Genomic DNA, 23,610 nt, shown 5'->3' with positions numbered 1-23,610 from the left:
TACCTATTTAGCACCCAAAGTGCTAGCTGCCAGTTCAAAAAGCCGCAGTTTATTTTTGTGCACCTGAAATACGAGGGTCACTCCAAAAGAAATGCACACTATTTTTTTTTTAAATCCATCTTTTATTATACCATGTTTGAAAGCTTTACAGTGTGTAGATACATCCTTTAGGAACCATATTTTCATTTCTCCACATAATTTCCATCCCTCTCAACTGCCTTACGCTATCTTGGAACCAGCGCCTGTATACCTACACGGTAAAATTCTGGACCAACCTGTTGGAACCACTGTTTTGCAGCGTGCGCAAGGGAGTCATCATCTTCAAACCTTGTTCCTCGAAGAGAGTCTTCCAGTTTCCCAAAGAGATGATAGTCACATGGAGCCAGGTCAGGACTGTAAGGTGGGTGTTTCAGGGTTGTCCATCCGAGTTTTGTGATCGCTTCCATGGGTTTTTGACTGACATGTGGCCGTGCATCGTCGTGCAACAGGAAAACATCCTGCTTTTGCCGATGTGGTCGAACACGACTCATTCGAGCTTGAAGTTTCTTCAGTGTCGTCACATATGTATCAGAATTTATGGTGGTTCCACTTGGCACGATGTCCACAGGCAAGAGTCCTTCGGAATCGCAAAACACCGTAGCCATAACTTTTCCAGCGGAAGGTGTGGTTTTGAATTTTTTTCTTCTTGGATGAATTTGCATGATGCCACTCCATTGATTGCCTCTTCGTCTCTGGTGAAAAATGATGGAGCCATGTTTCATCACCTGTCACAATTATTCCAAGAAATACATCTGCACCATTCTCGTACTGTTCCAAAAGTTCGCTGCATACCGTTTTTCTTGTTTCTTTGTGATCCACTGTCAACATCCTGGGAACCCACCTAGCACAAACCTTTTTTAACGCCAACACTTTCATTATTCTGCAAACACTTCCTTCCCCTATCCCAAAGTAGCGTGACAATTCGTTCACTGTGATGCGTCTGTCAGCAGTCACCAATTCGTTAACTCTCTGCACAGTGTCTGGAGTGTGTGCAGTACGAGGCCTGCCACTGCGAGGACAATCCTCAATATTGCCGTAGCCGCTTTCATCACGTAACCTGCTTGTCCACCGACTAACTGTACTGCGATCGACATCAGCATCTCCATGCACCTTTTTCAACGTCTTGTGGATGTTCCCCACTGTCTCATTTTCACAGCATAGGAATTCTATGACAGCACGTTGCTTCTGATGAACGTCAAGTGTAGCAGCCATCTTGAAGACATGCTGCAACGGCGCCACTCAAGGGAACAGGTTGAACTAAGTTTGAAAACAAGTGAGAAGGATGTATCTATACACTGTAAAACTTTCACAAATACAGAATGAAAACTATATTTTTACAAAAATAGTGTGCATTTCTTTTGGAGTGACCCTCGTATTTTTTCGGAAATGCGTACTTTCTGATGACGCTACTCATAAAGTGATGGATAACGTTGTTCCTGAAACTGATGTCTCTTGAGTTCATTGGATATTGCTGATCTTTAACAGCCGCGAACCTGCCCAGAGATAGTAACCAGCTCCTACGGGTACTTTGCAGTTCCTGAAGACCTGCTCGTGCATATCCGGCGGCGGCTTCGCGCAGCTGGGCTCCTGTGACTACGAACAGTGTTCGTCTCGCTGGGTGGTGCTGCAAGTGCTGTGGGTGCTCGCAGCCGTGCTGCGAAGCACCACCTACGTCGCCAGTGTCCTCATAGTGCTCAGGTAATACCCGCAACCAGCGCTCGTAACTAGTGGCATCGTGGTACTCAGTTAACACCCGTAGCCAGTGTCCCGATAGTACTAGGCTAGTACCCATAAGTAGTGACGTCAAAGTATTAAGCTAAGGCGAGTAACAACTGCCATCATAGTACTCAGATAAAGTTCATAACCAGCGTTATCATAGTACTGTAATCAGTGTCCTCATGGTACTTAAGTAGGTCTCTAAGGCCCTAAGCAAAGTCCACGTAGCATGTTGCTAACACCCATAAACAGTTCTCCATAGTAATAACCCAGTACTTGTGTTCACATAGTACATAGCTAATACCAATAAACAGTGCTCTCGTAACACTAAGCCGAGACCCATAACCAGTGTCCTCTAAGTGGTAAAGTACGACCCATAACCACTATCGTCATATTACTTGGGTAACAGCTGTAAATAGGGTCATCGTAGTACACAGGTTAGACCCATATCCATTGCCCCCGTAGTACTCTGGTAAGTGTCATAAACAGAGTCCTCACAGTCCTGAGGCAAGTACTGTAACCAGTGTCCTCCAGGAAGCCCTTAAACTATTGTCTTTAAAGTGCAGTCCGCAGCTCGTGGTCGTGCGGTAGCGTTCTCGCTTCCCGCGCCCGGGTTCCCGGGTTCGATTCCCGGCGGGGTCAGGGATTTTCTGTGCCTCGTGATGACTGGGTGTTGTGTGATGTCCCTAGGTTAGTTAGGTTTTAGTAGTTCTAAGTTCTGTGGGACTGATGACCATAGATGTTAAGTCCCATAGTGCTCAGAGCCAGCTTTACAGTACAGAGTTAAGATCAATAATTGCGGTATTTGACCTGCAGCACTTATTTCGTTTAGTGGGACATTACTAGAAAGGCCTGACAGAGATTGGACGATAGCATCCTTACATTACCGAGTGGAGCATTCAGGAAATTAAATCATGGGAAAGAAGTCCCTCAGAACGACAGATACAGAGGGCGTTAGTTATATTACAGATCGTTGCTAAACGTCCATCTCAAGACGATACAGAGAATCATGCGACGAGACATTTCACAGTAGTGATTCTGGACAGTGTTCAGAGCGACACTATTATTCCTCGTGTAACTATGCGGAGAGATCTTCCAGCGCCTGGAACGTTGGCTCGTGTTGAAGTAAACATCCTTCCAAAATTTGTTCGTTTGTTACCATGGCCAGAGAAATCTGACAACACTTGAGCTAGGCAGTTGTGTTGTCTTTGACGTAGGTAAACTGTAGCAGTCGTCTGTACAAAACATTGCGCTAATTCGTCGTCGGATGAATGTTCGTTGCAAGGACTGACAATTAACCCGTAACATAAACCACTGTGACGTACTGAACACAGACACCCGCAGACAACCATTATTTCTCGATTGCACGAATGACGAGCAGTCACTGGGAAATATAAAAACTATAAAACAGCTAGGAGCAAGCGTCTGTAGCAGTCCAAAACTAACTGAACACACTCATAAAAGCAGTTGTAGGATAATGAGGTGCTAGACTGCGATGCGTTTGAAGAACCTTAACAAACAAGTAACTTTTGATTTACGAAACCATGGTTTCCCGGCAGTCTACGACCGTTACCAAATAGATTAAAGGAGGAAACAGAAAAGGTTCGAAGGAGAGCAGCACCTTTTGCAAGGAGTTCGTCCAGGAAGTGCGAGAGCACACCCTTGATACTCCCCGGCTACCAGTGGCAGACAGTACAAGCGAGGCAGTTCGCACATCACAGAGTCTTATCGTTCAACTTTGGACAGTTTGCGTTACAAGATGAGACACGCAACAGGTAAATCTCACGAAATGACCATGACGAGAAAATCATGTAAATCAAAAAATTTTCAAATGTGTGTGAAACCATATGGGACCTAACTGCTAAGGTCATCAATCCCTAAGATTACACATTACTTAACCAAAATTATCCTAAGGACAAACACACACACACACACACACACACACACACACACACACATGCCCGACGGAGGATTGGAACCTCCGCCGGGACCAACCGCACAGTCCATGACTGCAGCGCCTGAGAAAAATCGTGTAAATTCTAGCTCGTACAGCGGTATAAAGACCTTTGTCATTCCTGTGCATGAAACAGCAAAAGTCGGGTGCGATAGAGGTACCAGAAATATTTGTAATGTTTTCGTTTGTTTTGTGGTTACAGGCTATAAATGTAGTAATGTATAATGTAATTAAACTACGCGTATGAAGGCGGAAGCATCAGCAATGATCAACGACAGGAGGATGCAGAAAGCAATGGAAACCACTGCAACAAAGACACGTAATGTGAATCGGCAGGGCATGAGGCATGTAGTTGAAAAAGTGTCACGATGATCTCTCCATTGGCAAAAGATTCCGGACTAGTCCCCCATTCGGAACTCCGGGAAGGGACTGCCAAGGAGGAGGTGACCACGAAAAAGAGATTGAATAACTAACGCCTACGAGTAGGCGCGTGAAGTGTCAAATTTTGAACGTGGTACCGAAGCTAGAAGATCTGAAAATGGAAATGTTAACGATCAATCTAGGTAGAGTGGGGGTCGGTGAAGTGAAATGGAAAGAAGACAAGGATTTCTGGTCAGATGAGTATAGGGTAATATAAATAGCAGCAGGAAATGGTAGGATTCGTTATAAATAGGAAGGTAGAACAGCGAGTGAGTTACTGTGGTCAATTCAGTGATAGGGTTGTTCTCATGAGAATCGGCAGCAAACCAACACCGACAACGATAGTTGAGGTACACACGCCGACGCCGCAAGCCGAAGATGAAGAGATAGAGAAATTATATGAGGATATTTAACGGCTAATTCAGTACGTACAGGGACATGAAAATCTAATAATCATGGGGCATTGCAATGCGGTTGAAGGGGAAGTAATAGAAGACAGGGTTACAGGAGAATATGGGCTTGGTAATGGGAATGAGAGAGGAGAAAGACTGAGTTCTGCAATAAATTTCAGCTATGGTAGCGGATACTTTGTTGAGGAATCACAACAGGAGGAGGCATACTTGGAAAAGACCAGGAGATACGGAAGGATTTCAGTTAGATAAAATCGTGGTCAGACAGAGATTCCGAAATCAAATACCACATTGTAAAGCGTACCCAAGGGCAGATATAGACTCAGATCACTGTTTAGTAGTGATGAAGAGTAGGCTGAAATTTAAAAGACTAGTCAGGAAGAATCAAAGCACAAAGAGGAGGGGTACGGAAGTACTATGGAGTGACGACATACACTTGAAGTTATCTGAGGCTACAGATAATGCGATAAGGAATTCCTCAGTAGGTATTTTAATTGAAGGGGAATGGACATCTCTATTAAGGGCAGTCACCGAAGTTGGAAAGAAATACGTAGGTACAAAGAAGGTAACTACAAAACAAACCATGAGTAACAGAAGAAATACTTCATTTGATCAATGAATGAAAGAAATACAAAAATGTTCAGGAAAATTCAGGAATACAGAAATACAAGTCTCATAGGTATGAAATAAATAGGAAGTGCAGGGAAACTAAAGTGAAATGACTGCATGAGAAATGTTTAGAAATCGAAAAAGGAACGATTGTCGGAAGGACTGACTCAGCATACAGAAAAGTCAAAACCACCTTAGGTAGAACTAAAAGCAAGGGTGGTAGAATTAAGAGCGCAGTGAGATGTCCACTGTTAAATTCAGAGGAGTTGTGAAGACGTTCCCGATGAGGCCCTTACAACAGCACCAAAAAGTCGCATTTCCTCTGTGGAAGAAACATGTAAGTGCTTGGGTGATCGTAAAGAGCCGTCCATTTCAGCAACAATCTTTACACCATCAATTGATAGCTTTCTAAGGGTGCGAAACTTGACGACGCCTGTGAAGAGAACATCCTCATATGGTGGTAAACAGAAAAGAGTAAAACGGAAGTCAAAGAACAATAAAATTAAAGACACCTACTCCGCTTGCAACAAGAGCTACTGCTGTGGAAAGAAAATTGATTGGATTGAGTGTCGGGGAGCGTTCTGTGAAAGATAGTCCATAGATTTACCCGATGCTACTACATTTACGTGTAACATTTATGCGTATTTTAGTAGCAATGACGCCGGTAGTGAAAATGAATGAGAAGTGTAACACGTGAACTGTAATAATCCAAAGTAAATATAACACGGAATTAAGCACATGACCACAAAGTTAGATGTATAAGGTCACGGAATTTGGCATGCTATAACGAAATTTGATAGCATACCCATTTCAATCAACGAATTTCATTATCTCAACAGTTATACATTTCTTGAATATTTTTGATCGTAGATTAGTAGAACAATGTCTTGCTTTCTTACATGTAAAACATAAAATTTGTAAATTAAATAATTTCTTTGGTTATTCTTCACAATGCCTAATATCACGAAGCTAGATAGAGTTACAGACCTTGTCTCTAAACACGCTGTCATCTATCTGTCTTCTCTATTAGCCCTGTCTAATATGTGTCCCAGACTGAGCACCAGTATCGCAGTGTTGGTCGAACGAGTGTTTTGTAACCTACCTCCGTGTGTGCACTACGTTTCGTGAGCATTGTTCAATGAAACTCATTCTGGCATCTGCCTTTCTTGTGACTGATTTTAAGTGTGCGCTCGACTTCTAATTGTTCCATATATTTACTACCAGGTATTTAACGGACATGACTACTTCCAGCGACTGTTTAGCGATCGTGAAATCATACACAAACGAAGACTTTTGCCTGTTTATGTACCGTACGTTACATTTGTTTACGCCGAAGGCAAACTGCCGCTTCTTGCACCAAGCGTAGATTGTCTACATGTCTTTCTGAATTTCGTTACGATTTTCTAATGATGCGAATTTGTAGATACAACAGCATCATCCGTGAACAGCCACAAACATACAGATGATGGTGATGACCTACTATTTGAACGATGTATTTCAGTCCGCTATTAAAAGTCTCCTCCCTGTAAAACTTCGACAGTACTTCCTTTAGGCTAATCCTGTAGAAAGGTATTCCTACAAACTCAATAAGCTGTTACATTTTGCTTTCAACTTTTTATTTTTTCGTCTGCATTACAATGTCTATTTCCCCAGTCTTCTTGGTTACGGTGTTTTGGTAACAGTAAGCTTGCATACATTACCTGAAACAATCTTTGTGTGTGTTGCTGTGCTGGAGTGGGCTTTACCTGTTGCAGATGCCTTGAACCGGAGGACAAGGCCATCGGCCTGGGAAGTCTCAACACTGTGGTGGGCCTCCTAGCGCTGCTACCCATCTCCTTTGGTTTCAGAGCGTTGGTTGGTGAGTAACGACCCAACGCGCACATTTTATTTGACTTTTGGAAAAGATAATAAATCTGTCTTTGTGCTAATTAACTGTACCAAGATGATTTAGTAGGCACTATGAGCGGAATTACGAGATTCGATCTCGTCTTAATGGATTAATAATAATTATTAGTTCAACATATGATCTAGGATGTGCAGTTTTTAGTTTGTTTTCCACATGTATTTTATCATCGAGTGTTACATGATTCCCTTTATAGCTTGTAAGATACAGTGTGACTAGTTGTATACGCTACACGGCAAAACGTAGCTAAAATATTTCACAGTTTCAGAAGTTGTCCATTAGGAGAATTTAAACCGTCAAATGTCGATCATGAAGAGTGAGATGCAGCGTTTTGGAGACTGTTATGGAGAACTGGCAGACAGCAGTGACGAAGAAGGAAGGAAGAATAATTTCCTGAATGCATCGGAAACGAGAAAACGACCAGGAAATTTGAAACTCAGAGCTCTCCATCTTCGGAACAGAACAGGAACACCAACTAAGCCAGGGAAAGCTGCTGTTTTCATTAGGGAGAGTTCCAGTCGCCACGACGTATGGAATAGTTGAGAGTATCACTCGAAAGGGGCTTTTATCAGACCCAGTACTGGCTGCCATCGTGATGGACATAGCAGAAAGGTCAATACGTACGGTGTACCGTAGGTCTCTAGAAGAGCGTAGCGTTCCAAAAGATTGGAGAAGGGCACAGGTCATCCCCGTTTTCAACAAGGGACGTCGAACAGATGTGCAGAACTATAGATCTATATTTCTAACGTCGATCAGATGTAGAATTTTGGAACATGTATTATTTTCGATTATGATGAGTTCTCTGGAGACTAGAAATCTACTCTGTAGGAATCAGCATGGGTTTCGAAAAAGACGATCGTGTGAAACCAAGCTCGCGCTATTCGTCCACGAGACTCAGAGGGACATAGACACGGGCTCCCAGGTAGATGCCGTGTTTCTTGACTTCCGCAAGGAGCTTGATACAGTTCCCTACAGTCGTTTAATGAACAAAGTAAGACCATATGGACTATCAGACCAATTGGATTGAAGAGTTCCTACATAACAGAACACAGCACGTCATTCTCAGTGGAGAGAAGTCTTCCGAAGTAAGAGTGATTTCAGGTGTGCCGCAGGGGAGTGTCGTAGGACCGTTGCTATTCACAATATATATAAATGACGTTGTGGATAATATCGGAAGTTCACTGAGGCTTTTTGCGGATGATGCTGTAGAATATCGAGAGGTTGCACAATGGAAATTTGTTCTGAAATGCAGGAGGATCTGCAACGAATTGTTGCATGGTGCAGGGAATGGAAATTGAATCTCAATATAGACAAGTGTAATGTGCTGCTAATACATAGAAAGAAAGATCCTTTATCATTTACGTGCAATATAGCAGGTTAGCAACTGGAAGTAGTTAATTCCATAAATTATCTGGGAGTAGGCATTAGGAGTGATTTAAAATGGAATGACCACATAAAATTAATCGTCGGTAACGTAGATGCCAGACTGAGATTCATTGGAAGAATCCTAAGGAAATGCAGTCCGAAAACAAAGGAAGTAGGTTACAGTATGCTTGTTCCCCCACTGCTTGAATACTGCTCACCGGTGTGGGATCCATACCAGATAGGGTTGATAAAAGAGATAGAGAAGATTCAACGGAGAGCAGCGTGCTTCGTTACAGGATCCTTTAGTAATCGCGAAAGCGTTACGGAGTTGATAGATAAACTCCAGTGGAAGACTCTGCAAGAGAGACGCTCAGTAGCTCGGTTCGGGCTTTTGTTGAAGTTCCGAGAACATACCTTCATAGAGTAGTCAAGCAATATATTGCTCCCTCCTATGTATATCTCGCGAAGAGCCATGAGGATAAAATTAGAGAGATTAGAGCCCACACAGAGGCATACCGACAATCTTTCTTTCCACGAACAATATGAGACTGGAATAGAAGCGAGAGCCGATAGAGGTACTCAGGGTACCCTCCGCCACTCACCGTCAGATGGATTGCGGAGTATGGATGTAGATGTAGCTGTACCTTTAAATCTATACCCAACCTCATAATGGCAAGCACACGGTACATTTGTTACAGCTACCATATCCCTCGCCCTCCACGCCCCCTTTTCCGGTTCCATTAGCAAACAACGTACACTAGGAACTACACCCGGTAAGCTCCCATATAGGCTTCAATCTCTGATTTGTTCGTCATTACCGTTCCATGAAATGTATGTAGGAAGACGTAATAAGTCGCTTGGCTCTCCTCCACCCTGCAGAACACTTGTCCTCTAGCCTCTACCGTTGGATTTCTACGAGCATCTCCGTAAAACACTTGCGTTATTAAACAAACCAGTACCGAAACGTGCTGCTCTTCTTTGGACCTTTTCTATTTTGTCCATTAGTTGTATCTGGTAAGTGTCCCAGACTGACGAACAACAGTAATCGGTGAAGAATGGAACCTCGCCGGATCTTATAGCGGTGAGGTCATGGGCGCTCGATGTACACTCTCTCTCCCGCGTTACGAGGTATGTGAGAAAATGATGGACAGATTTTTTCCTTCTAGAGTTTTTAGTTTTCAAACAACAATATCGTTCCCTTCACAGTAGTTCCTTTCAGCAGCTATACACTGGCGCAGTCGTTGTCCCCACTCTTGGTATCAGCGCTGAAAGGCTTCAACTGGTAGGGCGTTTAACATGTCGGTCACATTCTTTTGAATGTTCTTCAGAGTCCCAAAATGGGAGGGAGGGGGGGGGGGGGCTGTGGAACAACAATAATGCCCCTTGAGTTCAAAAATTCCCTGATAGAAGTGGCCGTTTCACATGGGCGTTGTCACGATGCAGCATCAACTTGTTTCCAATGTCTGGTCTCATTGGATTCACCCTTTTCCTGAGCCTTTCAAGCACGTCATTGTATCTTGTCCTGGAGGAACGAATTCTTTATGCACTATACCCTTACTGTCAGCAAATCACCATTGTTTTGATACTTGACTCGCTCATTCGAGATTTTTTCGGTCGAAATGTCTCAGTGTGGTACTCCTCACTTTGCTACTTTGTCTCAGCATCGTACTCAAGAACCCAGAATTCATCAGCTGTGACCAAACGACTGAACCACGCGTGGTCATTGGCAGTCTTCTCAAGAAGATCTACGTATGAGTTTCTCCGATAGCCCTTCAGCTGTTGTGAAGTTTCTCGGTTCTGTTTTGGCACAAGCTATTCACACGTGCAAAACGTGGGTCAAAATTTTGTGTACGGTGGAAGTGTTTAAGGTTAACCAGTCACCCAACATACTTATTTTTAACGTCACTCTGATACCACAAGAGCACGCTAGATTCTTCGTCCTCATCGGGTTTTGAAGCTGAATGTCTCTGTTACCGAGGTTCACCTTAAACATGTTCTTGGTCTTCCAAAAATGATTTGTGCCAGCGAAAAACTTGTGATCTTGATAAGGAATGTTCCCCGAAGGCATGCTTCAACTTTTCAGAGGTCCTACTCGCGGATTCCCAAGTTTGACACAAAATTTGATGCATAACGTTGCTCTAAATTCCGCTGTTCAACTTTCGAAACACACAACAAAAATACAACTTGACTGATGGCGCTCTCAAAAATCATCTGATGGCTGTACGGAGCTGAAACTCGGACTAAGCATCTGGAAGGGATGAACACAGTGAACTCAAGTAGAACAAGCAGCGTAGCCAGATCCCTTGTTGCGTGTCAGTCTCATTACTTTTCTCTCACACCTCGTATGCGGAAAGTCACCCTCTTCCCATGGCTTTTGTGACTTCCTTTCCTTCCTCCTCCTACTCCTTCTCTTACTTAATATTTCGCATGTAATTGTGATTCTGTGTTACGTTACTGTACTACCTTCCTGTTGGAAATGCTGCTAAGATCTGCTATCTTTCCCTTTTTTTCGGTGTGTACAGTGTTTCTCTATCTTCCAATACTTACCCGCATTTATACAGTGTTTTAGTCTGGCGCTTTGCCGTTTCTTTTCACGTATATTTGTGGCCAGTGCCCCGCTAAGTTGCTTCCCTTGTCTCTGCGCATGCACTGCTGTGCATTTTTCCTAGGACGGGATTTGTTAATCCAGTCTGTGCATCAGAGAAGACGTACCACGTATGTTCGGTAAGGTTAGGAGTTCTTCTCAACGTTCCATGATGCCGGTTGTTATTGAAGAAAATTGTTTCTGGTGTTACGTCTTTCTTTAATCCACTGGCTGTTTTATTCATGACGGTTGCGCGCTTTATGACGCCAGTTTTGTGCAGAAGAGACTTTTATTTTTTCATCCTAACGAAAATTTGAAGCACATTGTGTGTTGGAAGGTCCGCGTGCTTCACATGCAAATCTGCATTATATTAATTCTGTAGTTCCTGTTTGAAGATAGTTCTAATTACGAATTGGCAGTTTGTTACCAGAAGAAGTGACTATAATGTCATGAAGGTAGTCGTCATTAATAAATCATTTTGACGCATCTAATGCGGATTTCATCCTTTGAAATATACCATCACAGCTGTGGTTGTCGCTCATACCAGGTGATTTGAAACAAAAGAAATAAATCTTTTTGCGCTTCATTTGTATCGATGTTCCTGATTCGATTTAAAGAAAAGCTAGGTATTGTCATGTAGGGGACGTTTACATATGATAAAATGATACCACTGGTGCTTCTGACACTGTATCTCGCCGGCGAGCCATGTAGGATTAACGTTGTCAGAAACGTAATTAATTGGCATCTGTTCTTTCGCCTGCAGTGCGATACGTAATGACTTGTGACGGAGTGGTTATAACACTTTACGTCCATCACAACGCTTTCGTAACCCCCTCCCCGTCACATTCCCTCCGCCCCTTCCCACGTCTCCCCCCCCCCCCTCCCCCCCCTCCTCGGTAACGTCACGTCAATCGTGTTCAACATCTCTGGCACGCATTTGAACAAGATTTGCGCGCCGTTATTAGTTTCCGAGAACCGTTGGCGGTGTTTGACTGATACCAGATCAGGATGTCTCCGCAATGTTTTCGGTGCCTGTATCTGTACCACGAAGCGCCGATGGCGTTATCACCCCCCTCCCCGCCAAGAAAAGAGGGACTACACGATAGGTTTCTTCAGTTCACTTGATGCAACTCTAAATTGTTACTGATAACGATCCTTAATACCTTGTGGTATGGCAACAAAGGCTGGGAATAAAGATATATTCCAACGTGGTTACACGTGCCGAAGATCTCACGTTTGCTAACATGGCTTCTGGCATGTGGCATTTGACACAGCTACGCCGCACGCCTCTGGTCGTAAAGTTTACAGCGAGGCCATTTCCTGTAGTGTCGACAGTACATTCCTGGGCCACTGCTGCCCGTCATGAGGACGCAATTAAAGTTATGGCCTAGCCATCCTGCAAGCCAAGTTCTGTTTACTTTTGTGCCAATCCCTCTGTATGCGATGCAAGTGTCAACGAGTTACTGAGATACCTGCAGACGCCTACAGCAAGAGTAATTACCTCTTTCTATGTTTGAGGTTTTAAAGTCAACTTTGGTTTGCGGTTGCTTAAGAAATTATGGCGCTTACATCAACATAGCTGAGGCTGTACAGTGGCATTTTACCCCTACAGCAACATTACGCAGGAGCGTCCCTATCCTACCAGGAAGTATGGGATCATTGCAAGCATGGTACGCCTAACACTACAATTGTTCGTCCAAAAGGTGTCGATGAGGTGTAAAGTAACTATGAATAAAAGGTACTGAACACAAAAAATTAATAAATAAAATTAAAATTGATATCGTAGATGGAAATGAGAGAAGGAATTCTGTTGTTCCACAAAATTTCATGGGAAATGCCGGATGTTTGGAACTTCCTGCCACAATATTTCGGCGCAGAGTCTTCTGGCCATCTTCAGGTGATACTGGCAAAAACTCCGTGAGCTCTCGTATTTAAGGCCCCTCCGGTATATGCGTGGTGGATTCACTTGGCATTGCGCGTGCGCTACTTGAGCGCGTTTGATTCTGCTGCGCCGCGCGCTCTCCGTCGTGAAAACTCGCCGCATCGATATCAGTTCGATTGTCTTCCCGCGATTTCATCATAGAACTACGCCGGTTACGAGAACACGAAGTTTTTCGACGACTGGATTCCATGCCGAATTCAATTGGCAACCGCCGTCACGATTAATAAGAGACTCATTGTCAGACAGCCGTATTTCCACGGATTCATTAATAATAGAACTCCAAAAGTTAGACTTATGGGTCACAATTTTTGTCTCATTGTAATTCATGACATGACCAGTGGAAATAGTGTTCGGCGATGGCAGACTTACAAGGCTGAAGAAGGCGAGTATGCCGCTGATGTTCTACAATGTGATCTTGCACAGTAGGCGTCGCTTGCCCTATATAACATTTGGCACATTCATACGGAATCCTGTAAACACCTCCCTTGCGCAGCTCTAGGTCGTCTTTGACAGATCAAAACAACGATGAAATTTTTGTAGGAGTGCGAAAGATTGCTTTCACTTTATATTTTCATAGTATTCTGCCTATTTGCGCTGAAATATTTCCAATAGATGCTAAATAGGCAGTCGTTTTAAAGGCCTCTTCCTCTTCATTACTCCGTCGTTTACAGGTCTGCAGTTCTCTCTCCACTTGCTGGGACGAATACCCATTGTTCAGAAATACGGTCTGCAGGTGCTCCAGTTCCATTTGCAAACTATCGGTGTCAGAGATGACGTCGGCTCGGTGAATCAATGTTTTCAAAACACCCATCGTTTGTGCTGGATGGTGGCAACTAGCGGCTTGCAAGTAGAGGTCTGTGTGAGTGGGCGTTCTATATACCGAACGACCAAGTGTGCCATCGCTCTTACATCGCACCATTACGTCAAAGAACGGCAGGCAACCCTCCTTCTCAAACTCCATAGTAAATTTTATGTTTTCGTGTATGGATTTCAGATGTTGTAGGAACTCTCGCAGACGATCCAAACCATGAGGCCAAACTATAAAAGTATCGTCAACATATCGCCAAAGTACTGTTGGTTTAAAAGTGGCTGAGGCGAGTGCTCGCTCCTCGAAATCTTCCATAAAAAGATTGGCTACCAGAGGAGACAAAGGACTCACCATGGCGACGCCGTCTGATTGCTCATAAAACTCGTTGTTAAAGAAAAAATATGTAGAGGAGAGGGTGTGCTCAAACAGCGCTGTAATGTCAGCTCCAAATCTACTGCCAATTAGGTGTAGTGAGTCCACAAGAGTTACATTTGTAAAAAGTGAAACTAAGTCAAAACTGACCAACAATTTATAACTTTGCAGCTGCAATAACTAAAGCCTGCTGATAAAATCACTAGAATTCTTTATGTGATGTGGACATTTTCCTACCATTGGTTTGAGCGAAGACGCCAAATAATTTGCTAAGTCGTAAGTGGCTGCTCCAGTATTACTTACAATTGGACGTAATGGCACGTTACCCTTGTGGATCTCCGGCAATCCATATAGCCTAGGTGGAACCGAACTACTTGGTTTTAGTTTCTTAATTACCTCCTTTGGTAAGGAAATGTTAGTCAGAAGGTCTACTATTTTCCTCACCACTCGGGTATTAGGATCCTTATCTATTTTGCGATATGTTGAGCCGCTTAATAAAACAGTAATCATATTAATATAGTCCTCCCGTAGAATTAAAACAGTAGCATTGCCTTTGTCCGATTTAAATCTCACAGGAATTCTGTTGTCTCGGAAGCACGCTGCCTCAGCAGGGCATGGAAGAAGACGGATCAAGTGATAAAAGTGAAGGTACTGATTTATGAACGTTAGAAAGTGGTAATGGAGAAAGACACTAATAATTTTGTGAAGAGATAGAGAACAAATTTAACATGCGCAGGACAAATAACTGCATGAAAATGTCGCAAAGTTGTTTTTCGGAAAATACACAGACTGAAGTAGGGAAGGAGGATTAGGATTTAACTTTCATGGCCGTCGAGATCACTAGAGATGGAGCGCGAACTCTTACTGGAAAAAGATGGACCAAGAAATGATTATCGTCTCTGCAGAAGAAGTATGTGGCATTTTCCTACAGTGGTTTGGGGAGAGTTCCTGAAATCGAAGTCTGTATGGCTGGATGGAAATTTAAGTTGCATAAAGGACTTGTGAAAAAGATTGAGTTACAAAGGTTTAAAAGTTAGCAACGTTAGAAAAATTAAGATTGTAGTAAATATTGGGTCTATGACTTTTATATCGATGTAAATTTTCGTATGGTAGACTGTTATTTTGGACGATTTCGTGCAGTCGGAATGAATACGTTAACAAGAAAATAAAAAACTTCCTCATTACACATTTGCTTTCATTAGAGCGGAAACTGGTTCTTCGTCTTCTTGAATATTATTCCATAGTTCATCCTTCCATGTGAGATTATTCCTAATTTTTCTGTTCAATTCCTGAGTCAGTAGTTTTAGCCAAAACTCATAGTGTTGCATGTGTATTACTGTTCTAGATTCTCATTGTGAATTCTGGGACGAGGCAGAATACTCGTGTAAGCTGTATCATTCGAGAGGATTGGAGCTCAGCGTGACGTTCTTCGTCTTTGGTGAGTTTTGTGCTGTAAAACGTTAACATTGCTAGCGCACTGCAGCCATCCATTCGAAATGGTTGATAACATTATGAGACCTAAAAATGAAAAGAAACGAGAGAGTACACTCTCGAACTATCTTTGATATACTAGAAAAAAACATGCTTTGTCTTACGAGTGCTGCGATTCGCCTGGTATCGTCAACATCGTAAATTGTTCTCGTTATGCTAATGCATTTTTGTAGATTTTATAGTTTTTTACAGAGCTGGTGATAAAAATTGTTACACCAATAGCAGATGCTTATTGTGTGTGTACCGTATAACAGGAAAAACACATTTGTAGATGATTTGACGGTACTCAGGGTGCGAAATTTAGTACGCAGAGCTGCCATCTCGGGCAGCAACAGTGGCTCCTACTGGGGATCTAGCCGAATTGAGCTTGGAAGACAGACACGGGGACGTTTTATCATAGCTGCTTCAACTCTACGCCACACTCCATCAGTCGTAGTGGCTGTCATTCGGTGGTGTGCCTGTTATCTCGGCAATCCATGACCAGACGTTTTCGATTTTTCAATGGGTGTGACATCAGGAGAACGTGCTCTCCAGGGTGACAATCGAACACCCTTTTTATATGCGCAGGTCAGGAGAACACGTGCAACAGGCAGTCTTGTGTTATCTTGTTGAAAGATAAGGCCACTGAGCTCGGAGAGACACCGGTTTTAACACGTCAGATATGTAAATCTTGCTGACCAAATAACAGTCTATGCGAACTAGACGTGATCTTGAAAGTCTCCTCGCGTTTGCTGCCGGATCCTAAAATCAACTTGACTCGATATTTCGGCGATCGAGCTGGTCGCCATCTTCAGGAGAATGCTGCTTCTGCTGATGAGTCCCGCTGAGAACTGACGCCAGGCTGCAAATCGACGTCCTATATAGGCTACCGTTCAGTACATGGGGCATGCGCCGCCCATCACGGGTGCTGCCCTCCAAGACAGGGAGGTGGCGTCGACCTTAGTGGAACACTGCTGGCCACGATATATCGCATTCAGGGCCGCACCGAAGAACGTTCAGTTTTGATGCGGGACAATACAGGATTCCACGTCTTGATAAGAGGAAACCCATTGTCTCTGTTGATTAAATTATCCGACGACCTAATTTCGATCGCCTCTTTATAGACACTGTTCCAAAAACCGGAAATGTTGACAACTACCACAGTTTCATCAAATTTCATACTGTGTCCATCATTTATGCAGTGTTCTGCTACTGTCGATTTTTCCGGATGTTGTAGCCTCTTATAACGGCGATGTTCCATACACCTGTCATGCACTGTGCGAATCGAACGGCCAGTGTAAGTCTTCCCACATTGACACGGAATTTGTACACACCGGGTTTCCTAAGCCCCAAATCATCTTTCACAGAGCCGAGTAGTGCCCTAATCTTAGAAGGTGGACGGAACACACTCTTAATGTTAAAATTCCTTAAAATTCGTCCAATCTTAAACGATATGCCTTCAGCATAAGGAAGAAAGGCCACCGATCAATGTTTCTCTTCATACACCTCCGGAGATGGTCCAAACTTCATAGCCCGACGAATCTGCTTCTCGGAGTATTCAGAAGCAGTATTCTCCTGAAGATGGCGACCAGTTGTATCGTCGAAATATCGAGTCAAGTTGATTTTAGGATCCGGCAGCAAACCCGAAGAGACTTTCAAGACTTATTACGCCGGGAAAGCCTACGTAATCGCATAGACGTGATCTTGTTTACCCAGTGTCAGCCACACCATCAATCTAGTTGCTGTGCCCGTATGAAAATGACGGAAGTAATCTGACAACATTCTTTCTCCTCGGAGGCTGCACAAACAGATACGCTCAGTGTGATGCCGTTCGCAGAATCGAAATTCATTTGAGGAGACGACGTGGTGCCAATCGTGTGTCCAGTGTTGTTGCTGATCGCATCAGTATAGACGTCAAAGAGAGTCGCAACAACGGTCGCCCTGCTAACCGTCCGTGGTGCTATAAGCGTCGTCGCACTGTTATGTTTGGATGGGTATGTAGGTATGTATGAATCAAACCGGGGACCTAGAAACGACGGAGAGGCTCTGTCCCACCGTAGCCCTCAATGGTTCACAATCCCACAACGGGGCACAACAGTCCACCCATCCCAGGGTTATTGTGCAGGTGTGCAGTTCGGCTCCCAGTGGACCCCCCCCCCCCCTCTTGCCGGGAACAACGTCTATACCAGATGAGTGTAACCCGAAATGTTTGCCTGGTAGAGTAATTACGGTGTACGTGTACGTGGAAACAGTATTTGCGCAGCAATCACCGACACAGTGTAACAGGTGGAATTTGGGGAACCAGCCAGCATTCGCCGAGGTAGACGGAAAACCGCCTTAAAAGCCATTCACAGACTGGGCGGCACACCGGACCTAGACACTAATCCGCCGGGCGGATTCGTGCTGGGGACCGGTACCTCTTCGCGCCTGGGAAGCAGCGCGTTAGACTGCACGGCTAGCCGGGCTGGCATGTTTGGATAATATACGAGCTGCGTGTACAGCATATCTGTCCTCTCGGGCACTAGTCGCTTGGAGCCAATGAAATTTTGCATCAGTTCCATCGATACAAAATTCTCTTGACTATTGTAGGATCTGACCCACGCATGCGGCAATATCACGGCGGAACAATGAACGGCAGTGTCGATGGACCACGTTTTTGCCGCTGTTGCATCCCGTCATGAGTTGGTGGACAAAATGTGGATGGTGTCGCTCTTAACTACACTATGCAGACACGTTGACATGCTAATCATTAGGATAGAGATTTTTTTGCATTCCTCTTTCACTGTGTTGCAATTTTCTTGGCCAGCAGGAACTAGAGATCATATCAGTAAACGATAATGCCAGCAGTTTTCGTACTATGCTGCAATGAATTTACTATAATAGAGTATAATGCAGAATTTGATTTCGAGTGATGATTTAGAGTTTTACATTTTAATATTATTTTCCATATTGTTAACTCTGTTAGTTTCAGACTCTAGGAGTAGCATTTTGCTGTTGCCTAAATTAATTTCTTGGTTTGAAATTTTTGTTTGTATCTAATTCTGATAATGATGCAATCTAACATTGTAATGGTCATAATGTATGATCATTCACAGCTCTTAACCTTGTGTTCTACAAATAGCACAAGTTTTTTATTATGCTTATTTCTCATTCTCTTTAATATACGAGTAATATTATGTGCACACTGAGAGGCTGTAGTGTTAGTGCTGAGGATGTCTGTACAGAGGATGTTTCGAAGACCCTTCATTCTGCTAATGTGCGAACATGAGCTTGTGTAATGAGTGCAATACGTGCATTGTTTTATGTGATCGTTATTTTAGGCTTGCTGTTGTTCTCATTTTTGTGAAATACCATTCTATGATGTGATAGACATAGTATACATTTGATCAAGATTCAGTGAAGTGTACTGCAAAATGTTTGATGATGACGACGTACTTTGCTGAAATTGGTCATCGCAATAAATGTTGTTCAACAGCGATCTAGGCTGTTTGAAGTTGTACTTCTCTTTTGAAATGAGGAGGTTCCCTGCAGAACTGGCGAAGAAAGGAACACATGGGAAACATTGAGAAGAAGAAGGGACAGGATACCAGGACATATGTTAAGACATCAGGGAATGATTTCTGTGAAACTACAAGGAGCAGTAGAGGATGAAAACGGTAGAGGAAGACAAACATTGGAATGCACCCATCAAGTACGAATAATTTAGGACATAGTTTGCAAGTGTTGGCAGAGGAGAGCTATGCGTGGTTTGCCGCATCAGATCAACGAGGAGACTGATGCATTTCGTAATAAATAAATAATTTGATCACTTGATCACACAGTGCAGATATTTCCGTAGTGGGTGATTTTTGTTTCATGGGCATTAGGCCGTGGACTAAGGCACAGTTCTTTGATAAACGTTTGGTATCGTAATACTGTCGATATTATCAGAGGCTATAAAGAGACAGCAGCTTCGAACTTAAAGAATCAGTTCGATACAGCTATATGAGTCTTTATAGCCTCTGAGATGTCTCCAGCATCAGGAGACGAAACGATGCACAGAAGAATACACTTTTTGGCACAAAAGAAAAATCAACATGAACGCAACGGTTTGAGGCGGCGTCATACTCAAGCTTTCAGCAGCTGTCTCCATCATCATCATCATTAAAGGTATAAACCACCGGCTGCCTGAGCTGGCACGGTGTTCTGATTATATAGGCGCAGCAGTAGCTTCTGGAACTTAGGTCTGGTACCACGTGCCGTGGAATTTGAATCTGCGCCAGACGGTATGGAGATCGAAAACCCCTAGAGGTCTCCGCCAATAGCGGCGCCCCCGATCATGTATTTAAGCGCCTGCCTCTCGCTCACTGGGTCCCCCCTTCCTTCCTCTTTTCTTTTCCCCACCTACCCTCTCTCTGCCCCCCTTCTCTCCCCCGAGGCCTTTTGCATTTCCCTCCTCTGCCTTTTCCCATTCCCTTTCTCGTCTGCTCTGCCCCTCTCCCCCCTTATGAGTCCTCTCCCTCCTTTGGTTCCCCCCTTTCGTTTTTTCCTTTCCTCCCTCCTTGTTTTCCCCCTCATTCAGGTCCTCCCCCCCATCTGCCCTTGGCTAGGGAGTGTCATCTTTGTGCCGACTTTTTCGTGCAGTGTTTTACAGTGAGTGTTCAGTGTTGTGTGTCTTTTGGGAAGTTTTGCGAACGGCCATCATACTGTAGCTGGGTGTGATTTTTTTTATCTCTTGCGAACAGAAACCAGACTATCGCTGTGTTTTTTTGATTGTGTGTCTACTATGTTATTTGTCTGATTCCTGTGTATATTATTAACATTGCCTACCTCTTTGCTTTATGTTTTAACTTTCCACAATTTTCCGCCGTTTTACAATTTAAGCCACCGTTTTATCGCCTGTTTTTCTTGTTTCTTATCTACTTACGTTTTTAAAAAGTCTGTAGGCTGTTTAGCAGCGTACTGACCTGCTTCCAGCCCAAGCCCTTCGGGGGGAAATCGAAATTCAATAAAAAAAAAAGCTCACTGGGTTTTACAAATCCCTTCAGATCCTAGAATGCCATGCGCTCTGCCTTGCTTATCACATCCGTCTCCCCTCCCCCACACGGATCCTGTATGACCTTATTCTGTTCCCTCACCTCCTCCTTTTCCTCGAACGGATATGGATCCTTTACACCTCCCATAAACTTGATCCCCCTCACCCGCTTGTCTCTCCCATCCTTTCCCACCCCCCTCCACTGCCACACCTGTATTCCCACATCCCACCTGCACTCCATCTCTCCACTCTCCATACCCTCACCCAAGGTGGCTTCCACCAACTCCCCCTCCCTGATGATGCCCTCATCCCCTCCATCTACCCCTCCTACCAACTTTGATGCTCCCCTTATACACCCTGTGTTTTTTTCCATAGGGCACCCTCTCTCTCTTCTCTCCCTCCTCCCATCCCCCCTCCTCCTCCCCCAGGCTTCCCCTACCCCCCATACCTTCTTTCCTCCCCCTCCCATTTCCTCTGCCACTGGCATCTACACCCTCCCCTCTCCCTCCTCCCCCAAATTTTCCCCCTTTTGGCAGGTCCCTGGACTCTTGCACGTCAAGTGAACATTCGCGCACTGGAGATCATCGCCATCGTTTCTTTGTGTGTGCCATCGTGTTAGTGTTTCACTGCCGACGCTCCATCGTTCACGTGTATCATTTCAATCATCAGTGGTCCTGTACAAGTGCTGAACGTTTTTTATTTTACTACACCTGTGAACAGCTCTGTGTTTTTTACTCGTGTGTCTACTTTTTTTCTGTCCACCATTATGTTTTATTTTTCTGTACCTTCCTTGTATCTATTTGCACTGTCTGTGGCCGAAGAGCGGCGTAATATTGCCGCTGCCAGACCACCTTTTGTATAAGGTGTTAAAATAACAATAAAGAAAAAAAAAAAGCTCACGGGGCCAGTCTAATCTTGCGTGCGTCTCTGGACATATCGGCTCGCCTTAGACAGCGTATTAACTTTCTTGCTCTGTGTAAGAGTGGACGTGGTTGTCTAGTTAGATTTTCTTGTGACTCTGTTGTTTAGATCTTGTTGTTATTCGTTTGGTCCTTCGTTGGTCGTGTCCGTCCTCTCCCGTTTGAGTTGTCGTCCGCGGGTCACTCCGTGGGTCCCGCCGCGCTTTACGTCACGTCAACCCCGCGATCGTTCCGGTCGCAGTTAGAACATTAGGAGTGAGTTTACAGAAGAAAACAGCTTATTCATAACAGTTGTGGTACGAACATTTACCACCATGGTCACAGTCAGTCACTGTGTTGAAACAGGAATTTCCAGAAAACTGATTTAATTTATTCAGTATCTAATATGATGCTTTCAGGATTCATTTCCCTGTAGCGAACACAGCGCTGTTGTTGTAGTGAAGCATTGGTGTGGTGATATTTCCAGCGCTGCTGCTGTGCTCCTCGGTGATGGACGCAGTGGTGTGCGTGCTGGCGCGCCGCGTACGGATCTACCCGGACATGGAGGCGGAGGAGACCGAATCTGGCGGGGGCGGCGGGGGCAGCGAGCTGAGCGCCAGCCAGCGCCAGAAGCTGCTGCGGCGGCGCGCCACGCCCCTGCCCAGGCGGCGCCGCGACGCCCCGGAGGTGCAGCTGCGGCGCCGCGCCGCCACCGGCGCCGAAGACGAGGACGACGACGACAGCGACGACGAGGTGCAGGAGCTGCGCGCCGTGCAGAGCCTGATGGCGCGAGGCAACGGCCAGCCGGGGCTCGCCACCACCGCCTTCTAGCAAGCCATCCGTAGCGGTCCGACTGTGGAAGGTCGCCGCTGTCCAAGAACTAGCGAGATACCGAAGAGGCCGCTCCGAGTGTTGGAGGTCCTCAGAGGGGAAGAGACTCATCGTACGTCGTGCTATTTGAGTCCATCGTGTTCTCAATTGTCAACTTCCCATTACTATGTTGTTATTTCTCTGAGGAGTACTCATAAAGTTTTAATTACCACCTTGAAAAATTAAAAATACGTAATTACTGTTTTGTTTATATGCAGGCAGATGTCGCCAGTGTTGGTCCAGACTGAAATACTTCCGCCACAGTACCGTAGCACGCCACTAGAGGAGCCCAAAGAAAATGGCGCAGGCCACCGGTGTAGTGGCGGTGGCTCCTCTAGCGGAGTTCTGCTGCACTGTGTGACGCATGGATTTCAATCTGGACCGTTACCGGACATGTACCCGCACATAAACAAAACGTTAATTACGTAAGTTTCAACACTCCCAGTGCGTTAGCAAGACCAGTCACAGAACCTATTGGTGACTCGGCGTGGTTGCTAGTGGGGACACGTATGTCTGTCGCATCTCGCTGTAGGTACCTGAAATACTGTGTCCTGTGTCTTTCTGATGATGGTGTCCCCTCTGCACAGTGGAAGTGCTGGTCGTGGATTCGCCACACTTAGAATCAGGATGAATGACTGTAATGGTGTAGAACGATGTGAAGTCTGTCAGGACTTAGTAGTCGAATAATAGAGAGCACGTTTTTTAAAGAGATTTACGAAATACGATTACACAATCACTTATTAGCCATCTGCGCCGTATGCAGATTACAACGGTCTTGCACTAGCGTATCGTGTCAAAACAATGACAGTTACATTTTAAAAACTCTAAACAGTGCAATAATTTAACTGATAAGGCATGGTGTACCGTGATCAGCCGGTTCTATACCCGACACGCAGCCGCTCACGTCCGCCGTCCCTTTTCGCTTTGTTACTTTAACACACAGCAGGAAACTGCTTCCTTGTGTTTTTAGCCAGTCAGAGCCCTCCGTAATGTTGCCTATATATATGCTGCCTTCTGGGGCGACCAGTGGCCGTCTTCTTATGTGGCTGATGTAATGCCACATCACCTAGGACGCTACGCAGGGCAGTCCTTGTCCCCCAGTTCATCTACCCTCTCTCTCTCTCACACACACAATCCACTGGGAACATATTGTCCAACAGTGCGTAATCTTAGGTATTACTCATTGAGTACCCCTAATAACATAAACTTTATAAAGTTTACGTTTTCGGGGTGAA

The 23,610-nt window shown here is 44.5% G+C and overlaps 1 protein-coding gene across 1 annotated transcript in view; it reads left to right on the top strand.

Moving 5' to 3' along the window:
• LOC124596505 (solute carrier organic anion transporter family member 74D-like) overlaps positions 1–22,336 on the top strand; it is an 84,306-nt gene extending 61,970 nt beyond the window's left edge. The window contains exons 7-11 of the mRNA XM_047135670.1: positions 1,574–1,737; positions 6,903–7,006; positions 15,468–15,560; positions 21,993–22,113; positions 22,171–22,336. Of these exons, the coding sequence (XP_046991626.1) occupies positions 1,574–1,737; positions 6,903–7,006; positions 15,468–15,560; positions 21,993–22,113; positions 22,171–22,336 (648 nt within the window). The remainder of the gene's footprint in view (positions 1–1,573; positions 1,738–6,902; positions 7,007–15,467; positions 15,561–21,992; positions 22,114–22,170) is intronic.
• The last annotated feature ends 1,274 nt before the right edge of the window (positions 22,337–23,610 follow it).

The sequence above is a fragment of the Schistocerca americana genome, chromosome 1 (assembly GCF_021461395.2).
Source record: "Schistocerca americana isolate TAMUIC-IGC-003095 chromosome 1, iqSchAmer2.1, whole genome shotgun sequence".
Lineage (NCBI taxonomy): Eukaryota > Metazoa > Arthropoda > Insecta > Orthoptera > Acrididae > Schistocerca > Schistocerca americana.
The sequence above is the reverse complement of the archived record's forward strand: the minus strand, read 5'-3'. Positions and strand labels throughout refer to the sequence as shown.